The following is a 20,018-nucleotide window of genomic DNA, read 5'->3' as shown; positions in this document are numbered from 1 at the left end:
TAGTTTTCTTTTGCATATGATATCCCTCCATGTCTGATTTACAGTAAGCACATAACTCTGGAATATAATCTAATGGGAGGGGTTATTTATTCAAACTACGAATTTGAGTGGGTCTAAAATCCTACTGTCTTCAGAAACTTGTGAGCTGGTTAAATAAAACGTGGTTTTATTCTGCATTTAACAAATTATTTTTGAGTTTGTTGGTGTATCTATTTGTTCTAAAACAGCAAGTTTCGATGTAAGCATTTTCTTTAAACACATTTATTTTTAGAATGACAATAATAGCCCCTCGTAATTAGGGGGTGTTTTCTAATTAGCCAGAATTCATTCACTTCTAACTTTGTTAAAATAAACAAAGTAAAAGCTTGAAATGGTTAATAAGGCTTTGTCTCCCCCCGGTGGTTGTAAAGAGTAAAAACAACTGTCCTTAAGACAATGCCCAGACTGAAAGACAAGGATTGTTAATGTGAGCCATGACACCATGAAGACCATATTATAAAGGCGTGATAACTCAGGTTCTGAAATCCGTTTGAAACCCGCACGCTGTTCTGCTGCTGGCTGGTACTTTACCACTGCGTGTGTTGTTGTAACTCACGGCAACGGTGGAACTGCAATTGGACGATGTAACCGACAGCCCAGGGATGGAGACTCCTATAGCATAGCAGTTTTACTACACATTTCATTGGCCACCGTGAATAGGTAACACGCTCAGGTGTGTCGTATTAAATTGATTGCAAATCCAGGAATGGATCAAACAGATATGCAATGGGTCTTATTTACAACTGTGCAGCAAGTACGATGCAGTGTATGTAATGTATTATGCATTGTTGTTCACTGTCTTGTAAAGCGATTTGTGATGGTGGTCCACTATGAAAGGCGCTATATAATATAAACGCTGATTGATTGAAGTAGGATGAAGCCGTTTATCTCTACGATTTGAAATATGTGCATCATCTGAAAAAAACAAACAAACAAAAAATTTAAGAGCCAAAATAACCTAAGCGAAATCAAAGGGGGGCTGTGATAATGTTTAAAAGGTTAACAAGTTGAGAGGGAATGGATTTTTAAGCACTGGTTAGCTCGTTGTTAAACTGTTGAGTACAGACACGTGAAAGAGTTCAGGTTCGTGACGTCAGAGGATACCCTTCCTTTATCAAAGTGGAAAACAATAAAACTTTTTTTTTTTTTCCTTAGCGAAAAACAGGAAATGAAACTCAATCCACAGGATTTCTAAATAAAGTTGTTATGGTAAGGTTTTCGATGCCAGGGTTATGAAATATATCACTCAATTGATAACCATGCACAAATACGTATTGTTTTCTAAACGGAAAATTATTGCAAAACAGTTTATTTGTTTCTAATTTGCCAAACATAGTTAATAGTAATTATGCATTAATTATAGCATAATACTATCCCCATGATGTATAATAATAATAATAATAATGTTTGGCAGAACAAGTAGGTCACTTGTACATTGTGAAAGTGAACCTGCACTTATAAAGGCTTATTTTGCACGTGGTGTCACTGCTTAATGTTCCTTGCTATACACTTTACAGCCAGTAAATGAATGCATCTTTGATTTACAACAACGCAGGCTCTTTGCATTGGGCTGTTTTCCCAACACAGTGCACAGCACTGCAAGCCTGCGGGCAGGACACACAGCCGCATGTTGCAAACTGTGTAACTCTGTCTTCCTATTGGCCGAGTCCCGTTCTGGGCCCCGCCTCCACAACCTTTTACCTTGTGATTATTTCCCGCGAGCGCCAATTCTGCGCTAGGCTGTGTCTGAGCGAGGCCGGGAGTGATGTAGGTCGCGGGCGCTGTTTACAGCTCATTCAAAAAGTGCCAAGCAAGCCCATAATTAAGAGAACATGGCGAAGCAAAGCAGTATTTTCAACTTCTTTGCTAAGTCTCCCCCTTTGAAAACCAAACTGGAATCCAGCCCGTCTCCGAGCCCCACCGAGGCGGACCTGCCGTCTTCAGTGCACAAGTCCAACACTTCTCCCAAGGAAGAAGCGAAGCGGGCAGCGGACACTTCCAAGAAAGCCCCGACAAAGCTGAGCAAACAGGCACCCGCCAAAGCGGGGCTCTGCAAGCTCTTCGGGGAGAAGAAAAAGACGACAGAAGCAGAAAGGTAAGACACTGACCCCCCTTGTGTAATGTTTGCATTACGCCTTTGTTTTGTGTTTTTTTTAAGGGTGGGGTGGGTTTGGGGGGGGGGTCGGTGTTTTCACTTTATCAAGTAGGATATCTGTTGATTATTTTGGGCACCGACTTTTTTTTATTCTGGGACTAGCTAATCTGTGTTTACAACTTAAATCAATTTTTTAAAATTGTGTGCTTTATAATGTCTGACAAGTCAACCCTTGTGTAACACCGTGAGAGTGAATTGTTGTGTGCTTGCAAAGGGGAAAATAAACACAGGGAAATGTCGTGGTTTTGAATGTGTTCATCCCCAATGATTGTATATTAAGTGTAGTATACATGTATGTTTGAATGGGTTTAACGGTAGTTCACTTATAAAGTCGCTCATGTTGCCTGAATCACTTCGTCGATTTGCTGAACCAGCAGTAACTAGTTTAGAACACATGCTGTGCCCGATTGAGATTGATCAGTACTGACTGAATAATTCATTCTGGGGGTGCGCTTTATGAAAATAGACTACTGATTTATTGACTTGCAGATATTCTTAAATAATTAAAAGATGTAATTGATTACTAGTTGAGGTAACACTACACTTTGACTAGGTCAGGACTTCTCAAACTCGGTCCTGGGGACCCCCTGTGGCTGCTCAATTACTTACTCTTAAATTGAACTGATAATCTGCTTAATTAGACCTTTTTACTTGTTTTCAGCTCTTGAACAGTTGCATAGTTCAAGTTAGCTATAACATTTGATAAGTAACTTGAATTGCAACTGTTTATTTACTGAAAACAAGCAAAAAGGTCTAATTTGAGAACTGGGTTGGATTGAAAACCAGTAGCCACAGGGGGTCCCCAAGAGTTTGAGAAGACCTGGATTAGGCAGGGGCCTACATCGGGTCACATGGTAGGCAATTGAATATCGGAAGCAGGCAAGTTATGTGCGTGGGTCTGAGGGCCGCTTGGACAAACACAATGGTGTAGTCTGCACCTGGATGCAGAAATAAGGTAGTGTTCGTTTTGTACATGACCAGCTATTGATTATCTTAAGAGAACTTTTTTTTTTTTTTATTAAGCTATGTCATTACAGAAGATCATCTTGCAACTCTAACAAGTTGCCTTTGTTAACAACACTCTGGTTTCACATCATGGCCACACAATGCAAGTCGTTGCCTTGCAAGATAAAGAATTATTGAGAGTTCACAGCTCGGGTAACATCTGTTAGCATCCACAAAGGCCTTGTGACCTGAATCCATCAGAGGTATGACAATTTTTTTCTTTTGTGAAGCTAGAATTATTGTCACTAGAAACCACTGCCAGGGGAAACGGAAAAATATTCTAACAAATCACATGAGTAAAATTTGGAACAAAATGATCTTTTAGTTCCAGAAAATGAGGAAGGTGGGGAAACGTGTTAGCTGAGGCCTTTGATGACCACTTTATTTTGAGCCAAGGTCAGAAGAACTTGGAGCAACAGATGCATGTAAATCCATGATCGATCATTCAGTGGAGCAACATGAAGGATTGTTTCTGGGATTCAGCTGAGTAACACTTTCGTTGGCTTCTGCAGCCAAAATCTGATTTTCATTACTACTACTTGCTGCTGTGGGGTATAAGCTGCAGAACGTTTTGTAGTGAGAGCTGAGTATGCATTTCATTTCACAAAATGAGAAAACATCGTGTGTGTGTGTGTGTGTGTGTGTATGTATATATATATATATATATATATATATATATATATATATATATATATATATATATATATATATATATATATATATATATATATAATACATATATATATATGCATATAATACATACACACTGCACTTCCCATTTTTATAGTGGCTCCAGTTTGGCTACTTTTAAATGTGTTTTTGTTTTATTTTACAAATGCTTTTTTTTTGTTTGTTTACTGAAATGCTGTATTTCTGTAACTTTTTTTTATTTAGAGAAAAAACAGAATAGTTGCTTTACCAAACAATTATTGTTAGAAACCACTTGCACATGACCCATTTTGGGGAATATATATTTTAAGTTGAAAATAAAATGGAATGAAGACACAATGAAAGTGAGTTATGAGACAAGCCGGTAGTAAGATGCCACGTCATGTGACTAGGCTCCACTTTACAGACCTTTGTGATCAGGAGTGCCTAAATGTATATTTATTTCCCTTTCCGTTTCATAATAGATCTATAACCAGTTGTTTGTTTTTTTGATGACCAGCACTCTTAATCAAACATCTAAAGAAAACCAATATGATACTGCAAATGGTATGTATTTAATTGAGAAACTCTCGCACAACCATAGCTGTTACTCAGTCCTGTACCACACACTACTGTGTTGAGCACAGGAAAATTCAAGACGTTTCTAATCAAGTAAAACAGGCTAAATGGTGATTGGTCATTTCAGAATCTAACAGGCATGCAGTACATTTTATTGGTTCTTCTGTCAGGCTACTGTTTTTCTAATATCTGACTCAAACCAGAAAAGGATGTAGCCAATAGATTGCACAGTTGGCTTGTTTGTGGGTGGGAGTTTGTGGAATGCCCAATCATTACCATTCTAACATATGACTCAAGTAGGTACAGATAATTCTAAAAAAAATATGGCCATGGTCTGTGGCACATCTAATGCAGCGGAAGTGAGAGAAGCATCTTAGCAGTGCTTTTGAAACATGTTAGTTGTGTGCGCTCCTGTTCAAAACATTTACTACCCAGGAAATTGTTAGGCAACTGAAAGAATTAGGTAGGCAGTGCCTACCACTATGTCCTCCACTGGACTACAGTATCACTTGCCTGTTACTCTCCTGTAATCGCTGAAGGACATACATGAAGGGAAAAAGTAAAAATGTATTCAAGCTTGTGGGGCCAGTGTTAATTCTACACATTCCTATTCTAGAGTCTCTGCTGCGTGATTGGAGCTCTGCCTAGCTCAGTCTGTCGGTGTGGGCGGGTCTTTGGCCATGCTGCCTGTGTTGCGTGGGTGCTTTGTGCATTGCAGAATACATTGCAGTAATGTAATTGCCAAATAGATTAGACATACTGCAGGCTTTATGCATTTGCTTTAACAATACAGTTTTAGTAAGATTTACTAATTGATCACCCCCGATCTTACATTTGTGTTTGGTATCATTGCACTTCGGCTGCTACAGTGGTTAAACGTAGTTTGAAAGATAACATTGTAGGTCCTTTGTCACAGATTGGGAGGGCCTCACATTGGCCAGTCAGGTTGAAGGAAATCTCCAATCCATTTCAACAAACTTTTGTGTTTTGTCTTAACCCCATGGGGAACTATTCCTGAGATTTACTTAATTCTTTAGTTATGTTGGTCAAGTAGGACTTGTGGGTATTGTATTGGAATAAATTACCTTTTTTTGGCAGTAATCTCAGACTACATGAGGGAGTGACTTCATATTGCAGGGTTATATAAACAACATTGCGTGGCTAATGTTTTGGAGACCATGTGTTACCTTTCTGATTAGCTGCTTATCAGCTTTATGGACCTGCAAAACTAACAAGCCTCAAGGGTCAGAGCAGAATAAACTAGAGAGAGAGAGAGAGAGCGAGAGAGCAAACTGACTCCTCCCCTCACTGTACCCAGAATTCCCCCATTTTAAAGGCACAGTTTTATAACATGACATTGACTGTGTGACTGATCGTGTAGCAAAGACTGGGGTATAGAGTTGATACAGAACATTTTGAATTTAATATTTGGTACATGGCTGTATGCTATGATTTTTTTTTTCTCAATTAAGTTCCATTACCAGTGATGTCCAGGAAAAGTAAGTTTGACAGCCACTTTGTTTTAACACCTTGCCTTGCATTATGTTTAACAGCCATTCTTTAGAAACTCCATGTCCCTTCTGTTATGTCCCAGGGGATGATTTTATTTCTGTTTAACTTCCATTTCTAGGTAGTAAGTTAGTTGCTGAACGTTTGCATTTCCCCAGTTCACCTACCAGCAGTGCAGAAAGAAAAAAAGCATGCTGATCAACAGGTTTTGTTGTCTTGCAGTAAAAGCATGTGCCAGTTCAAACCTGGAGACCTGGTGTGGGCCAAGCTGGAGGGACACCCGTGGTGGCCCTGCCTTGTGTACAATCACCCCAAGACTGCAGAGCTCCTGAGGGGCAAAGGGAAAGCCCAGAGAATCCATGTGCAGTACTTCGATGTGCCTCCCATGAGGGGCTGGGTCAGCGTGAAGTATGTCAAGCCGTACCAAGGTAAGGAAGGCTTTGGCTAACTTCCTTTTAATCCATTAAGTACCAAATTCATTTCATTGAAAACAATCAGAACACAAGCTGTATTTGTCATTTGAGTTGCATTTTGACTTTTGCAGTTAACAAATGTTAGCAGTTTATTCTAACAATCTAGTTAGGGCTTCTGTTTGGTTTTATTATGATGTAAAAAAAGGATGGTGAGTAAGTAGATTCAAGAAAATGCACAGATTCCTTTTCAATCAGTTGTTAGATATTTTGATATATGCAGGGAGTCTGGTCCCAAGTACAGGACAAACTGAATACTTGTTCTTACAATTTTTGCATGACATTAAATACTCTTCTGTATAGATGGTCCACCCCTCTCTCTGACACTTAACCAATAGCAAAGGTACAACACATTCTGTTACCATATATTTAGTGTGTGTGTAGTCTAATGTGACGACCTCTGAACTCAGTGAATTCCTCTCCAGACCCTGGTGCCCTACACATACATCTGGTTTTTGTCATCTTCCTTGTTCCTATTTCTCCGTATTGCTTGAGACCCTTTGTGTCCAGTGGCATTATCTCTTAATCTTCCTGAGAACCTTTGGGTCCAACGGCAGTCTCTGGAAGCCTTTTAGCCCCTTTATGTTTTGCATTTCAAGTCTTAGTATTTTTTTACATTTTGCCACAAAACTGTTTTAAATCCTCTATCTTAACTGTAATACAGCTTATAATCCTGCTAACAAGCCCCTATTCCTGATTGAAATCTCGCTTTAAATCTCGCAAGCAGAGTCTCCAATAGGAATGCAGGAATGTGCTGTCACTCAGTAATTAGGGGGCGGGTTAAATATTCAAAACGAATCGATGATAGATGCAAGTCAGGAAGGCAGGGACATTGCCCAGCAGCACTGGAAAATGGATTTCTTATTTTTGTAGTAAGTTTTATTTTTTAATGGGGGAAAAGGGTAAAGTCAATGTGAATTGATTAACCATTTCCACTGTCTTTCTGGTGTTTATTGGCTATCCGCCGGTTTCATTTTTTTTGTCGGGAGCTGGGGGGGTGTTTTATAGGGATTTATCTGTTAAAACTGAAAATCAGAAGCCCTAAATATAGTTAGTTAATAGAAATAAATAAATAATAAAGGTAGGTCAGTTTAAAATGTTAATGGACAATGGCACTGAATGGTTTAAGTTTTTTTGTATTTCTAAATGTATCACTACTGAGCGTTTTGTAGGTTAAGGCAAGGAAAGCTGCAGCTTGCCCTTTAGTGCCTGATTGATGCAATTCTTATTAGCTAATGATAATGCATGTCAGAACTGTAACTGTCCTAAGTACTGTAATAAACAACCTGCTCCTTGAATAAGGTCCTGGAGATTTCATGAAAAGTACTCTGGACTTCATATTGGTGGTTGTTTTAACCCTGACAATGCAATTGCCAGTTTTAGAAATGATTTGGTACTATTGCTACATGCTGTGAGGTACTCTATCAAAAAAACATTTAATCTTGCAACTTCATAAGAAAACTACTTGGACAAAAAGAAAGAATTGCATATCTTAGATGTTAGGAAATATGGTTTGCCTCTATTCAGGGTGTATTTCAGACTGGGCATTAATTTAATTAAACTTTTTTTTTTTAAATGCAAGGCTCAGGTGCAAGCAGTGCGAAAGTGGGTGGTGTGTTCTTCAGCGGGAGGCCTGAGATTCGCAGAGCAGTGGACTTGGCGGACAGTGCCATGAAAGACGACGCTGAGAAGAGGCTTCAGTTGGCCGTGTGTGTGGAACCATCTGAAGATGAAGATGAAGAGGAGGATGAGATGGAGGTGAGCTGATCAGCAGTAGCAGAGGTTCAGGGCGGGGCCAACCTCAGTACCTGGTTCAATCCAGAGGTGTTTATGCAGGGTCTGTGAGCATCGTCAACTGGTATTGCAGGGATCTGTGCATAATGAAGTCATTCTTGTGCATGGAACTGGGGAAGCTGTGTGTTGTGGCCAGGGTTTAATTAATGAATAGTGACCTTCCATTTAAGTAACTCATTTTAACAGAATACTGCCAATTGCAGATGTCATTAATGATGAGTTGGAATTGATTAAAGGGAAATTAATATTGAAAAGTAATTGGAATTGACCCCAACCCTAGCTGTGGCTCTGCTTTGTTGAATGGCTCTGAACTGCTGCACAATGAATGCTTTTAATGCTGTCTGTTTAGCATTGAAAACATGCGTGGTAAAATTGTATATTTGTTGTTATTTGAAAGTACTGTGGAAAGCACTGCCAAACAATTTTTTTTTTTAAACAATTAAATCACTAACAATCTAAATGGAAAGGCAGAAGTGGAAATTTCTATTTCGCATGGAAATTATTGACGCAAGTTTTATAAGCATTCATCATGTGAGGATTTAAATAGAAAATGAGTTTTTTCCAATTTGATCATGATTGTATACACGTTGCTGTTCTTTCAGCACTGGAGCCTCTTTGCAGTAGCCCTTATTTAATCAGCTCACCACATCTGGCAATATTAGTCAACGTGGTAGTCTTAAGTCCTGTGTCATCTTGTAGTGTTTTGCCAAAGTTTTAGTAATATACTGAAGTTGTTTTGCAGGGATGGAAATAAGAACCATTCCAGGTTTTACTAGGAGCTTGATTTGCCATAGTGTATTGGTAACAAGCTCAGGTGTGTCTTATTAAACTCATAGTGATACTGGGAATGGATCAAACTGCCATTTAATGGGAGTCTTATTTCCATCCCTCTTATGATTTTTACCTGCATTGTAGATATCTAAAGATAGGTTAAAGATAAGGCTCTGCAGTAAAGCAAGAAGACACAAGAGGTTTTAAGATAAACCTTTAACTTTTTTTTTTTTTCAGATTGATGGGAAATCAGTGAGCGAGGAGGAGGAGGAGGTCAAATATAACAAACGGCCAGCCAGGCAGAGCAGAACTGGCGGTCAGCAAACAAAGCGGAGACGCATCGTGGTGCCATCAGACAGCGAGAACTCGGACGAGGAGTTCAATCCGGATGAGGCGGAGATGAGTAGCGATGAGGCGAGCAGTGGCGTGGATGAGAACGAGGTCAGTGAGCTTGATTCGGATTCTGAGGCAGACCCCGAAAGCCCGGTGAAACCCATCAAGCGGAAGCAGGGGGCCAGCAGTACAGCAAAGGGGAGAACAGCAAAATCAAGCAGCCACTCAGAGGCACCAAAAAGGTTGCCCGCAGTGGTCGCCAACACCAAGTCGAGGTTGTCTGCTTTTTCTGCCCCGGAGAGTTTTGAGAGCCAGACTAATTCTGCTGGGTGTGCAGCAGCAGCAGGAGGCGGAGGGACGGTTTGGGATCATGAAAAGCTGGATTGGCTCCAGGATGGCAACAGGAAGGACTCCAAAAGACGAAAACAGACAGACCCGAACTATGACCCGACTACTCTCTACGTCTCGGAGGACTTCCTTAACAAATGCACTCCGGGCATGAGGAGATGGTGGCAGCTCAAGTCTGAGATGTTTGATGCTGTCCTTTTCTACAAAGTGGGCAAGTTCTATGAGCTGTATCACATGGATGCTGTTATAGGGGTCACCGAGCTGGGGCTGATGTTCATGAAGGGATCCTGGGCTCATTCCGGCTTCCCGGAGATTGGTTTTGGGCGTTTCTCTGACGTTCTGGTCCAAAAAGGATACAAAGTGGCGAGGGTGGAGCAGTTGGAAACTCCTGATATGATGGAAGCCCGCTGCAAGACCATGGCGCACCCAACTAAGTTTGACAGAGTGGTGCGGCGGGAGGTGTGCAGGGTGATCACCAAAGGCACCCAGACCTACAGTGTCATAGATGGAGCTTCATCTGAGAGCCATAGCAAGTACCTCCTGTGTGTCAAAGAGAAAGCTGACGAGGAGTCTTCAGGATGCCATCGTACGTACGGCGTTGGTTTTGTGGACACTTCGGTGGGCAAATTCTACGTGGGTCAATTTCAAGATGACCGCCACTGTTCCAGGTTCAGAACCCTGGTTGCACACTACGCTCCAGCCCAGCTGCTTTTCGAGAAGGGCAATCTCTCGGTGGAAACCCAAAAAATACTAAAAGTTTCTCTGGCTTCTGCTATACTAGAGGGCTTACAATCTGGATCCCAATTCTGGGATGCATCCAAAACACTAAAAGTCCTAGCAGAAGAGGGCTACTTCAAAGAAAGTAACAAGAAAAATGGAGATCCTGAAGAGACACTGCCTGCTGTGCTAAAAAGCATGACTTCGGACAGTGATTCCCTGGGCCTTACTCCTGGAGAAGGCTATGAACTAGCCTTGTCGGCACTTGGAGCTTGTGTGTTTTACCTCAAGAAGTGTCTTGTAGATCAGGAGCTGCTGTCAATGGGCAACTTCGAAGAGTACGTGCCTGTGGACATGGAGATGGGTAAAGCCAAGGGCTCTTCGAGCTTCTTTGCCAGGACCCGGCAGCGCATGGTGCTGGACGGCGTGACACTGAGCAACCTGGAGATCCTGCAGAATGGGTCAACGGGCACCACTGAGGGCACCCTGCTGGAGAGGCTGGACAGCTGCTGCACGCCCTTTGGCAAGCGGCTCCTGAAGCAGTGGCTGTGCGCGCCGCTGTGCAACCCCTCCTCTATTGATGATCGCCTCCATGCCGCAGAGGACCTGATGGCCATCCCAGACAAGTTAAGCGAGATCAGGGAGCTCCTTAAGAAACTGCCAGACCTAGAGAGGCTCCTCAGCAAGATCCACAGCCTGGGCTCCACTCTGAAGAGCCAGGACCATCCTGACAGCAAGGCCATCCTCTACGAGGAGGTCACCTACAGCAAGAGGAAGATCGCAGACTTCCTCTCCGCGCTTGAGGGCTTCAAAGTCATGCTGGAGGTCACCAGCATCATCCAGCCGGCTGTGGAGAACTTCAGATCAAAACTGCTGAAGCAGATAGTCAGCCTTAGAGATGAAAACAACGAGGGACTTTTCCCTGACTTATCAGCGGAGCTCAAGAGATGGGAGACGGCCTTTGACCACCAGAAAGCGCGCAACACCGGTGTCATAACCCCAAAAGCAGGCTTCGATCCGGAGTTTGATCAAGCCCTGTCTGAAATCAAGGGTACAGAACGCAGTTTACAAGAATATTTGGAGAAGCAGCGCAAGCGATTGGGTTCCAAGTCCATTGTTTACTGGGGAATTGGCAAGAACCGTTACCAGATGGAGATCCCGGAGACTGTGACGGAGAGACATGTGCCAGAGGAGTATGAGGTCAAGTCCACTAGAAAGGGCTACAAGCGTTACTGGACGAGAGAGATTGAGAGGCTGATTGGTGAACTGGTGGCCTCCGAGGAGAAAAGGGATGGGGCTCTGAAGGACTGCCTAAGAAGGCTGTTCTACAACTTTGACAATAACTACAAGAACTGGCAAACTGCTGTGGAATGCATTGCAGTGCTAGGTACTTTTCCCTCTTGTGCCTTCCCTTTTATGGCAAGCAAAAAAGCAGTAACATAACATGCATGATCAGACTTCTGGTTTTCAATCAGAAGAAAACGCATTAACTTGCATTTGGAATATCGTGGTTATATAAAGCAACAAAAAACAAAGGGATTAACACTGCAGTGTTTTTACAAGTGAAATTATATATATATATATATATATATATATATATATATATATATATATATATATATATATATATATATATATATATATATATATATATATATATATATATATATATATAAACACTTATTTTATAAGCTTTGTTTCAAGTAGAACATATGATCCCAGTGTTTTCAGTCTCAAATACAGACTAAACACATCAGCCTTTACTGTGCCTTGGAATGTTCAATGGCCAGCTTACAAAGCCAATGATCAAACTTGTGTAATGTTTGACGTTCTCAAACTAGAATTCGAGTACAGGACAGGGGGGCTGAGGGGATATGGAAGAGCGAGGCGTGGACCAGTGTGTTTATATATTAATCTGACCAGCGCTTTTTCTTTTGCTTTTCACAGACGTCCTCATCTCTCTGGCAAACTACAGCCAAGGAGGGGATGGGCCCATGTGCCGTCCGGAGGTAGTGCTGCCAGTGAATGGTGCTGTGCCTTTCCTGGAGCTGCGAGGCTCACGGCACCCTTGCATCACCAAGACCTTCTTTGGGAGTGACTTTATCCCGAACGACGTGTTCATCGGATGCAGTGGCGAGGAGGGTGAAGAGAAGAGTGAAAGCCAGGCCTCCTGCGTGCTTGTGACAGGACCTAACATGGGCGGCAAGTCAACCCTTATGAGACAGGTGAGGGGATTCCTGTGTTGGAGTTACCACTCTCATGATGGCGACCTGGTGGCCAACAAAAGAGAGTCCACCATGGATCAACACTGAACTGGTTAAACAAATACAGGTAGTGTAGATGGAAGACGTATAAGATCAGGCCAGGTCCTACTGAAAGCTTATGCAAAAAAAAAGCATTATGTGCAAGGGTGCTGAAGCTTACTTTAAAACCTGAATAGACTGCTTAACCGTTAGCTGTCCGTTTATATAGTGCGTGCCAGACGCTTCAGGTCCAGTTTATTTTCGCATGCGCCGTTTATTTTACACGTGTTGTTTAAAGTGTTGTGTTTTTTTTTTTTTTTAACAGTGAAACAAGTTTAAAGCACTGCATATCAACAGGACACTCGCTACTGCATCTTCAGCCGAGCCCCACCACTTGTTTGCTGTTCACGTACCTTTTCATATTGGTGCATACTGATAATTCCTCTCCTGAAAAGGCCTAGGGATATCCTATATATGGATGTCTAACTTCATTATAATGACCCCTTGGGACCTGGAGAAATGTTTAACATCAGGTTGTTCACTAATAGGGTTTGGCAATTTGCTGTATCAGAATTTAATGAAGAAACTCCCAAATTGAATTGAACATCTTTATACAGTAGTTATTTCAAGACAACTTCACATTGATCAGCATTTAAACTGTATTAAAAGAAAACAGAAATTAAAAAAATAAAGTACACTTACATGCTGAATACAGTAATTACGTGCCCTTTCTCTTGAAAAAGTCAGTGTAGGTTGCTTATTTTTTGTGCGTTTCTCAATGCACGCTGTTTCAATCTTACCACCTCACGGCTGTTGCCATGGTTACAGTTTGTGTGAAGATGGAAACTGTTGATTCGCACTACAATAGGTTATCTATGAATCAGCCTTATCTTCGAATTAGCCTGCCAAGGTCTTTGTTTTCACTGAGAGAATAACACATTCACACTGTTAGACTGTGTATATAAGGCTGTAAGAATTGCGGGCCGTGAAAAAAATCACAACTTTATAGTTGCCGCAACTGTTAATGTGACTACAATGTTTCTATTTATATGAAATTCCGTTGCAAAATAATGCTAAAAATAAACTGAAACTCTACACTCCCATTGGCCAGAATCACAGCGGTCTCTGCTCCCATTGGCCAGGCAGCTTTTCAGCAGCCTGTTCTGAGGCCTTTAGTACGGTGTCAGCATTCCCTGCTTGCTAGCAATGGAATACAGAATAAAAACCCATTCTTTCCTCTACTTAGATTCCAGAAGTGTCTGGCCAGCTCATTGAACAATGGGATAGGTCTAGGATCAAGTGGAGTTTGTTCAGACAACCAAGACCTTTTCTTTCATGATTTGCAGTTTAATACATGTGGCATATTAGCTGCTCATTTCAAGCTTGTATCGTGATAAACAAAGGTGTAGTGTCGCAATGCATCGATACACGATGAATCGTCCCACCCCTGATGAATAAATATTTATGCTGTGGTGGTACTGGAGGAAGTGGTGTGGTAGGAAGTGGTCATGTATCTCCCCAGGTGGCTGGAGTCACTTTTCTGTTGCTGTTTTAACTTGATCTGCCTCTGAAAGAATGTCTTCTCGCGGTAATGCGTGCATTGGACAATGAATACTCTGCTAAACTGAGCTGAGGCATTTCACACGGAACTGCTTGGCTACAGTATTTGCAAACCAAGGTGTTCTTCCCAACATCAGAATTGTTTACAGTGATCTTTTAATGTAATTTGTCCGAATGCCCACCAAACAGGGGGTTCTTGATCTGTAGCGCTGGGAGGTGCATGCTGTTTGTGCACCTTGATCTGTGTTTTATCACACCCAACAGTGGCTGTCTTGTTGATTCTCTGCTGTTCTCTTCAGTGTGGGCTCATGGTGATCCTGGCTCAGCTGGGCTGCTATGTTCCTGCAGAGAGTTTCCGGATCACTCCTGTGGATCGAGTCTTCACCAGGCTGGGAGCATCAGACAGAATTATGGCAGGTGAGCTGGATATGGAAAATGTCATTGAGGATATTAGTAGTAGTAGTAGTGTGAAATATTTATTTTATTTATTTTTTTAACTGTTTTCCTATACACTGCAGTCTTCTCGTTCAGTAGGGTTTTCACTACTTAAGAAGGATATGGTTCCATAATGCCACTGTAGTTTTATGACTAAACATTCATTTGTCTGACTTGAAATAAATAAATAAAAGAATAGTAGTCAAAGTTGCTATAGTACCAAAACAAAAAGCAGTGGCTGGATGTGGCAAATTATCTCTTCCTCAAGTCTGGGGAAACCTGGAAGATTCATGAGAATCCATCCACTCGCTTGACAGTTAAACTTGATTCCAGTTAGCCTGAATAACCAAGTCTGAATATTAGGGATGTAACGATTCATTATGTATTGGTGAATCTGGATACTTTCTTTACATGATATCGTATCAAATATTGGGATACAAGATACCTCATTGTAGTTCTTGAGTGAAGAATAAGTGTATGTTATAGTTGGTATGATAACATGCTCTCCCTGACTCATTACATTTGCCGTAGCCAGTTAGGATGACCGCCTATGACATATTGCGATAAATATCATATTGTGACATCTGTGTATTGTTGCACCTCTATTCAGGGTGCAGCACGTGCTCTGACAGAAGGAAACATTATGCAATGTATCAGTTAAGACTATTCTAAACGCATTTTACTAGTTCAATTTTTATCGTGTAATGAGGCTGTAATTTGAAATAGGGGTTGTAGTGACGCACTCCACCGATGGTGGTGTTCTCGTTTGGTTTTATATGCCTTCAGAAACCCTTGATAGGATTAAAACCTTATTATGCACAAATGGGGGTGTGTGTGTTTCCTAATTACAAACCCACGACTACGGCCACTGAAGCAAGCACTGCTAACAGCTTTCCTGGGTGTGTGGTTCCCCTCTTAGGTGAAAGTACGTTCTTCGTGGAGTTGAGCGAGACAGCAAGCATTCTGCATCATGGTACATCCCATTCTCTGGTACTGCTGGATGAACTGGGTAATGCATTTCTTTAAAAGTTGAACCTGTAAAAACCTATAACGGATGTACAAAAACTGCCTTTCAACATTGTAAAACTCCAGTGGAGAGCTGCTTGTTGTGAATTTGTATTGTATTTTGAGGCTTTTTTTAATTTTATTTTTTTTAATAGGAAGGGGCACAGCTACTTATGATGGTACTGCCATTGCAAGTGCTGTGGTTAAGGAGCTTGCTGAGAATATCCAGTGCCGCACTCTGTTTTCCACACATTACCACTCCCTGGTGGAGGACTATTCACACTGCACTGCAGTACGGCTCGGGCACATGGTAAGCAGCACACAAAGCATGTTTTAGTGAACGGCTAATGTGTGGTGGTACTAAATGGAAGCATGTACATGTTTTAAAATTAACTTCTCCTGAACCCCCTTGTACTATTTGTATTATTTTTTTTAATTCTCTGAGGATCTTGCAATCTGTAAAACATTTGGAGATGAAAAGAAAATATGGCACACTAATTCAGCTTATGAAGAGTCTAAGCACCTTGATCATGTTACACAATTTATTTGGCAGACTCCTTTATCCAGGGCAACCTTACAAGTGTTATTTTATATAACTCACAGAGCAGCTTATTTGTTATAAAGCTAGTGTCTCGCAACCCTTTGTTACAATATGATTACCAGGTGAATGTTTTATATTCTTTCATAGTTTAGCCTTCTGTGCATTTTGCTTGAGAAACCAGGTTGTTGGCATTACTAAAGGCAGTTGTAGCTTCCTCCCTTGAAGAATACTGTTCTCTCTGTTGGAGGCAGTGTGAATGATGTGTTCAACTTCTGTCAACTCAGTAAGTGAACACTTTTAAAATGATTAATGGACATTGGCAACCACAATGTGTCAAGCAGTTGACTAACAATTGATGGTACAATCTAGCTGAGTAAGGCTCTTGTTTTCATAGTCAACTGTGAGCAATAAAATGTTTGTCATTTTGGTTTAACCTGAAAAATTTGATTTCTCAGGCACTAGGGATTTAAAGTAATTTACATTATGAAATGTTCATCAGGATTGCAAGGATATAAATTAACCTGAATTGTGTCAAATGCTCATGTGATAATCTTTTCGTATGGTTTGCAGGCGTGCATGGTTGAAAATGAGTGTGACGATCCCAGCCAGGAGACAATCACATTCCTGTACAAGTTTATCAGAGGGGCCTGTCCTAAAAGCTATGGTTTCAATGCTGCCAGGCTTGCAAACATTCCTGAGGAAGTCATTCAGACCGGTCACAAAAAGGCAAAAGAATTTGAGAGAATCACCGTCTCACTAAGGGTCTTCAAGTAAGTAGCTTTTATGTATGAAATAGCAGATTCTTTTACTGTCCTAGTATGAAGTGTTTTTACTTCAGATGTCAACACATTTGCAAAAGTGCAGCTTCACTCTGCATCATTGTCATTACCATGAGAAGTCCTCCCAATTCATAGTGGCTTAAGATTTTTCTCTTATGTAAATTGGCACACTCCATTTGGTTTCTTAAAGCAAACCTATATAGTGTGGTTCACATATAGTTAAAGGTAAAGTTTTGAATACAGCAACATTAACAACAAAGACACAACTTGTGGCATAACTAAACAGTATTTACAAAAAGGGCATTAAATTACTTGGGCTAAATAATGTGTATACAAAAACACAGGAAGAATACAAGTCTACACATGACATTGCAAGGAATTTGAATAAACAAAGCAGCCTTACATGATAGGCATAAATCAAATGACAGTGGATTACATATTTTGACTACTTCGTCTTGAAGCAATTGGAAGTTAAACCCCATTTCTGCGGTCCCAAAGTCAGTTTCAATTTTATTAGTTGTGGTTTTGTTTTGAAATGGATCTAAATTTAACAAGGGTGTCAAGTGCTTTTCAGGTAACCTGGCTGTTGTCTGTTTGTTTTTTAAATAAACTTTAAGGTGGCCAAACCACCTCCTATGAAATATTTAAACCATTACATTGAAGAACTGGCAAGCCTCTGTGTACACAGCAACAGATTTAAACAAATAACATGCTTGCCAGACCTCTCCCATTGAGAATTTGCAGGTGTGTGTATATGTCCAATGTTGTTTTTTTAATGCCTGTTATGCTCTAAAGAAAAAGGTGTCTTACTATCACTTTCCACAATGGATGCAAGCTGAATTGTAAAAAGTGCAGCTCCCATGATGATTCATATTTAATGCATCTTTCATTTCTCCAGCTTGAATAACAAATGCAAAAAGTATGTAGCAGTTGTAGTATAGTTTAAATTAAGACAGCACTGTTAATACTTCATGGGATTTATATCTAAATCCTACTGCATATGTGTAACATTCAGGGTTTAACAGCTACAGTATAATTACCCCCCTCCCCCCCCTTTCTTTCTCTTTTGAGCAGTTTTGAATTGGAAGAAGTGTTATTTTGTAGAGGATACCTTGTTTGTGTAACTATTAGTTCTGACTTATGTTTTTGCAGGGAACTCTGTTCACATGCTGAAGACCTAAAGGCAGATGCCAGCACATTCACTTCACTGGTGAAGACCATAACTGAACTTTAATGTTATCCTTGGAGCATTCTGTTCTTCAATGCTTTGTTCCTCAATCCCCATCACAAAAAGGTTATTCACTACTGTAATGATCGAATAAAGTTTATTTCTTAAAAATGACCAGTTTCCATTTTTTTCTAGGAAATTAAACCCTTTAATTCATACTAGCCTCTACATAATGGTTATTGAATACTCCACAATATATTAAGTCTAGATGTTATGGTACATGCATACTTTCAGGCTGTTTTGATAACTCACTGTCACCAATACACAATGAATATGAAGAAGAAAAAAAAAAGCAATGAAGTTGTATAGGGCTGTGTATATATACTTGTCTCAGCTTCAATATAGCACGAAGCATATCACTTTATAATCTCCAGCAAAATTACACTTTGTAGCAAACACCAAGAACAGAGTGTGTGCAGGAGTGCTTCCATGAGACAGTGTTTGTTCCCATCCAAATTAAATGTTTCAAAAGGGGCAAATTACATGATTTTCTTTTTAAATAACAAATGTGAAGTATTCCTTGGGCATTACATATCATAGCAGATTTCTTTAAATTGAATATAGAAAGGGTAATTAAAACCTTATGTTTGCTGCAAAAGAGAAACTGGTCTATATAAATAAAAACACTACATATAAACAAATTAGTACTGAAATCCTAAATCTTTACAAACCTGTCTCATGAAAACACTTTTTTTAAACACATTCTTATTAAAACCAGGAACATTGCTGGAGGTAACATTAGTGTTATTTTTTTTCCCTCTTTCATAGAAAGAACTTAGATACTGGGATATGAGTACAGTTACAGCAAGTCTTGGGTGTGCTAAAAAAAAAAAATTCAAGTGCAGTAAGATTTTTGCTTGAAAATACTACATGGAGAAAGCATTAAAATTATATTTCTCAATACATGTTAAAAATAAAAAAAGCAGAAGTGCTAGATCACATTTTACCATACATATATATACCAATGCACTGGGTACCCATATATCCATCAACGCAGCAGAATATGTATAGCACTGCGTGTCTACAGAATGGTACTGCCGGTGGGTGGGGAATGGCCTGACGCTGCTTGTAAAAACACCAGCTCAAGTTGGATCTGTACAAAACTGCTGCGTAACTTTTCCACATCTGCCCCTTCAGAAAGTCTTAATGTTTTTACACAGTAATGCTAGCGTGCCCAGTTCTTACTTTAATCCTGAGTCAACATATTGCTTGCTTTCATTTACTTTCTTCTTGAATACATACAGGGGTGGGGGGTGTTAATATCAATGCTCCAAAGCTGCAACAGTTGTCAAGTCCACAGATACCGAAACTTTTAATGCAATCTTCCTTCAGAACTGGGCAGCTGTATTGTCTGTTTTCCCCTCCACAAGGAATTTAACTTTAAATATGGAGTTGCTAACTAAAATGCCAGAAGCTCTCAATTTGAGTTCAGTTGTGCTGCAATGTATTGGATTCTATAGGTGGAGCAGAGTCATACAGAGTATCTGTATCATGGGTAGGTTCTCCAGCCAACGTGCAAGGGTTAGAAAGTGTTCCAGCACCACAGTCACAGAAAAACCTGCAGGAACAAATAAGCACATCGTAAGAATATTTCACTACTGTTCTAACGCTTCAGAACATCTACAAGTCCTATATAGTTTATAGATAATGGTTTCTAAATTGCAGTTTACTTGATATTAAGGCTGGAGGCATTTAAAGAACCTTAAATATAAGGCTGCAATAGACAATGATAAGACAACTGAGAGCTGCACAGATATTACTTGAGCAAACACTATTTTCCTCTCATATGATGTAGCAAAGCAAATGTGCTGCAGCCTGAAAGAAACACATACTGAACCAAACACCACATGTGCATTCCC

General features: G+C 40.5%; 2 protein-coding genes across 4 annotated transcripts in view; one reads left to right on the top strand and one right to left on the bottom strand.

The window, feature by feature from the left end:
• Positions 1-1,759: 1,759 nt before the first annotated feature.
• On the top strand, positions 1,760-18,270 carry LOC121316323 (DNA mismatch repair protein Msh6-like). 2 transcript variants are annotated; one of them, XM_041251376.1, is made up of 10 exons: positions 1,760-2,134; positions 6,158-6,363; positions 7,988-8,163; positions 9,208-11,755; positions 12,316-12,593; positions 14,471-14,588; positions 15,526-15,615; positions 15,767-15,921; positions 16,723-16,922; positions 18,084-18,270. In XM_041251376.1, the coding sequence occupies exons 1-10, from the start codon at positions 1,872-1,874 to the stop codon at positions 18,163-18,165; spliced, it is 4,116 nt and encodes a 1,371-aa protein (XP_041107310.1). In that variant the 5' UTR covers positions 1,760-1,871; the 3' UTR covers positions 18,166-18,270. The 2 variants fall into 2 exon arrangements, with proteins under 2 accessions (XP_041107310.1, XP_041107311.1); XM_041251377.1 differs by lacking the exon at positions 1,760-2,134 and adding an exon at positions 4,091-4,414.
• The window catches only part of fbxo11b (F-box protein 11b), a 34,388-nt gene continuing 32,609 nt past the window's right edge, over positions 18,240-20,018 (bottom strand). For both annotated transcript variants that reach the window (XM_041251378.1, XM_041251379.1), the window contains exon 22: positions 18,240-19,717. In XM_041251378.1, coding sequence (XP_041107312.1) covers positions 19,588-19,717 — 130 coding nt within the window. In that variant the 3' untranslated portion in view covers positions 18,240-19,587. The remainder of the gene's footprint in view (positions 19,718-20,018) is intronic.

Source organism: Polyodon spathula, chromosome 5 (assembly GCF_017654505.1).
Source record: "Polyodon spathula isolate WHYD16114869_AA chromosome 5, ASM1765450v1, whole genome shotgun sequence".
NCBI lineage: Eukaryota > Metazoa > Chordata > Actinopteri > Acipenseriformes > Polyodontidae > Polyodon > Polyodon spathula.
Note: the sequence above shows the minus strand (reverse complement) of the source record. Positions and strands in the feature narration are given on the sequence as shown.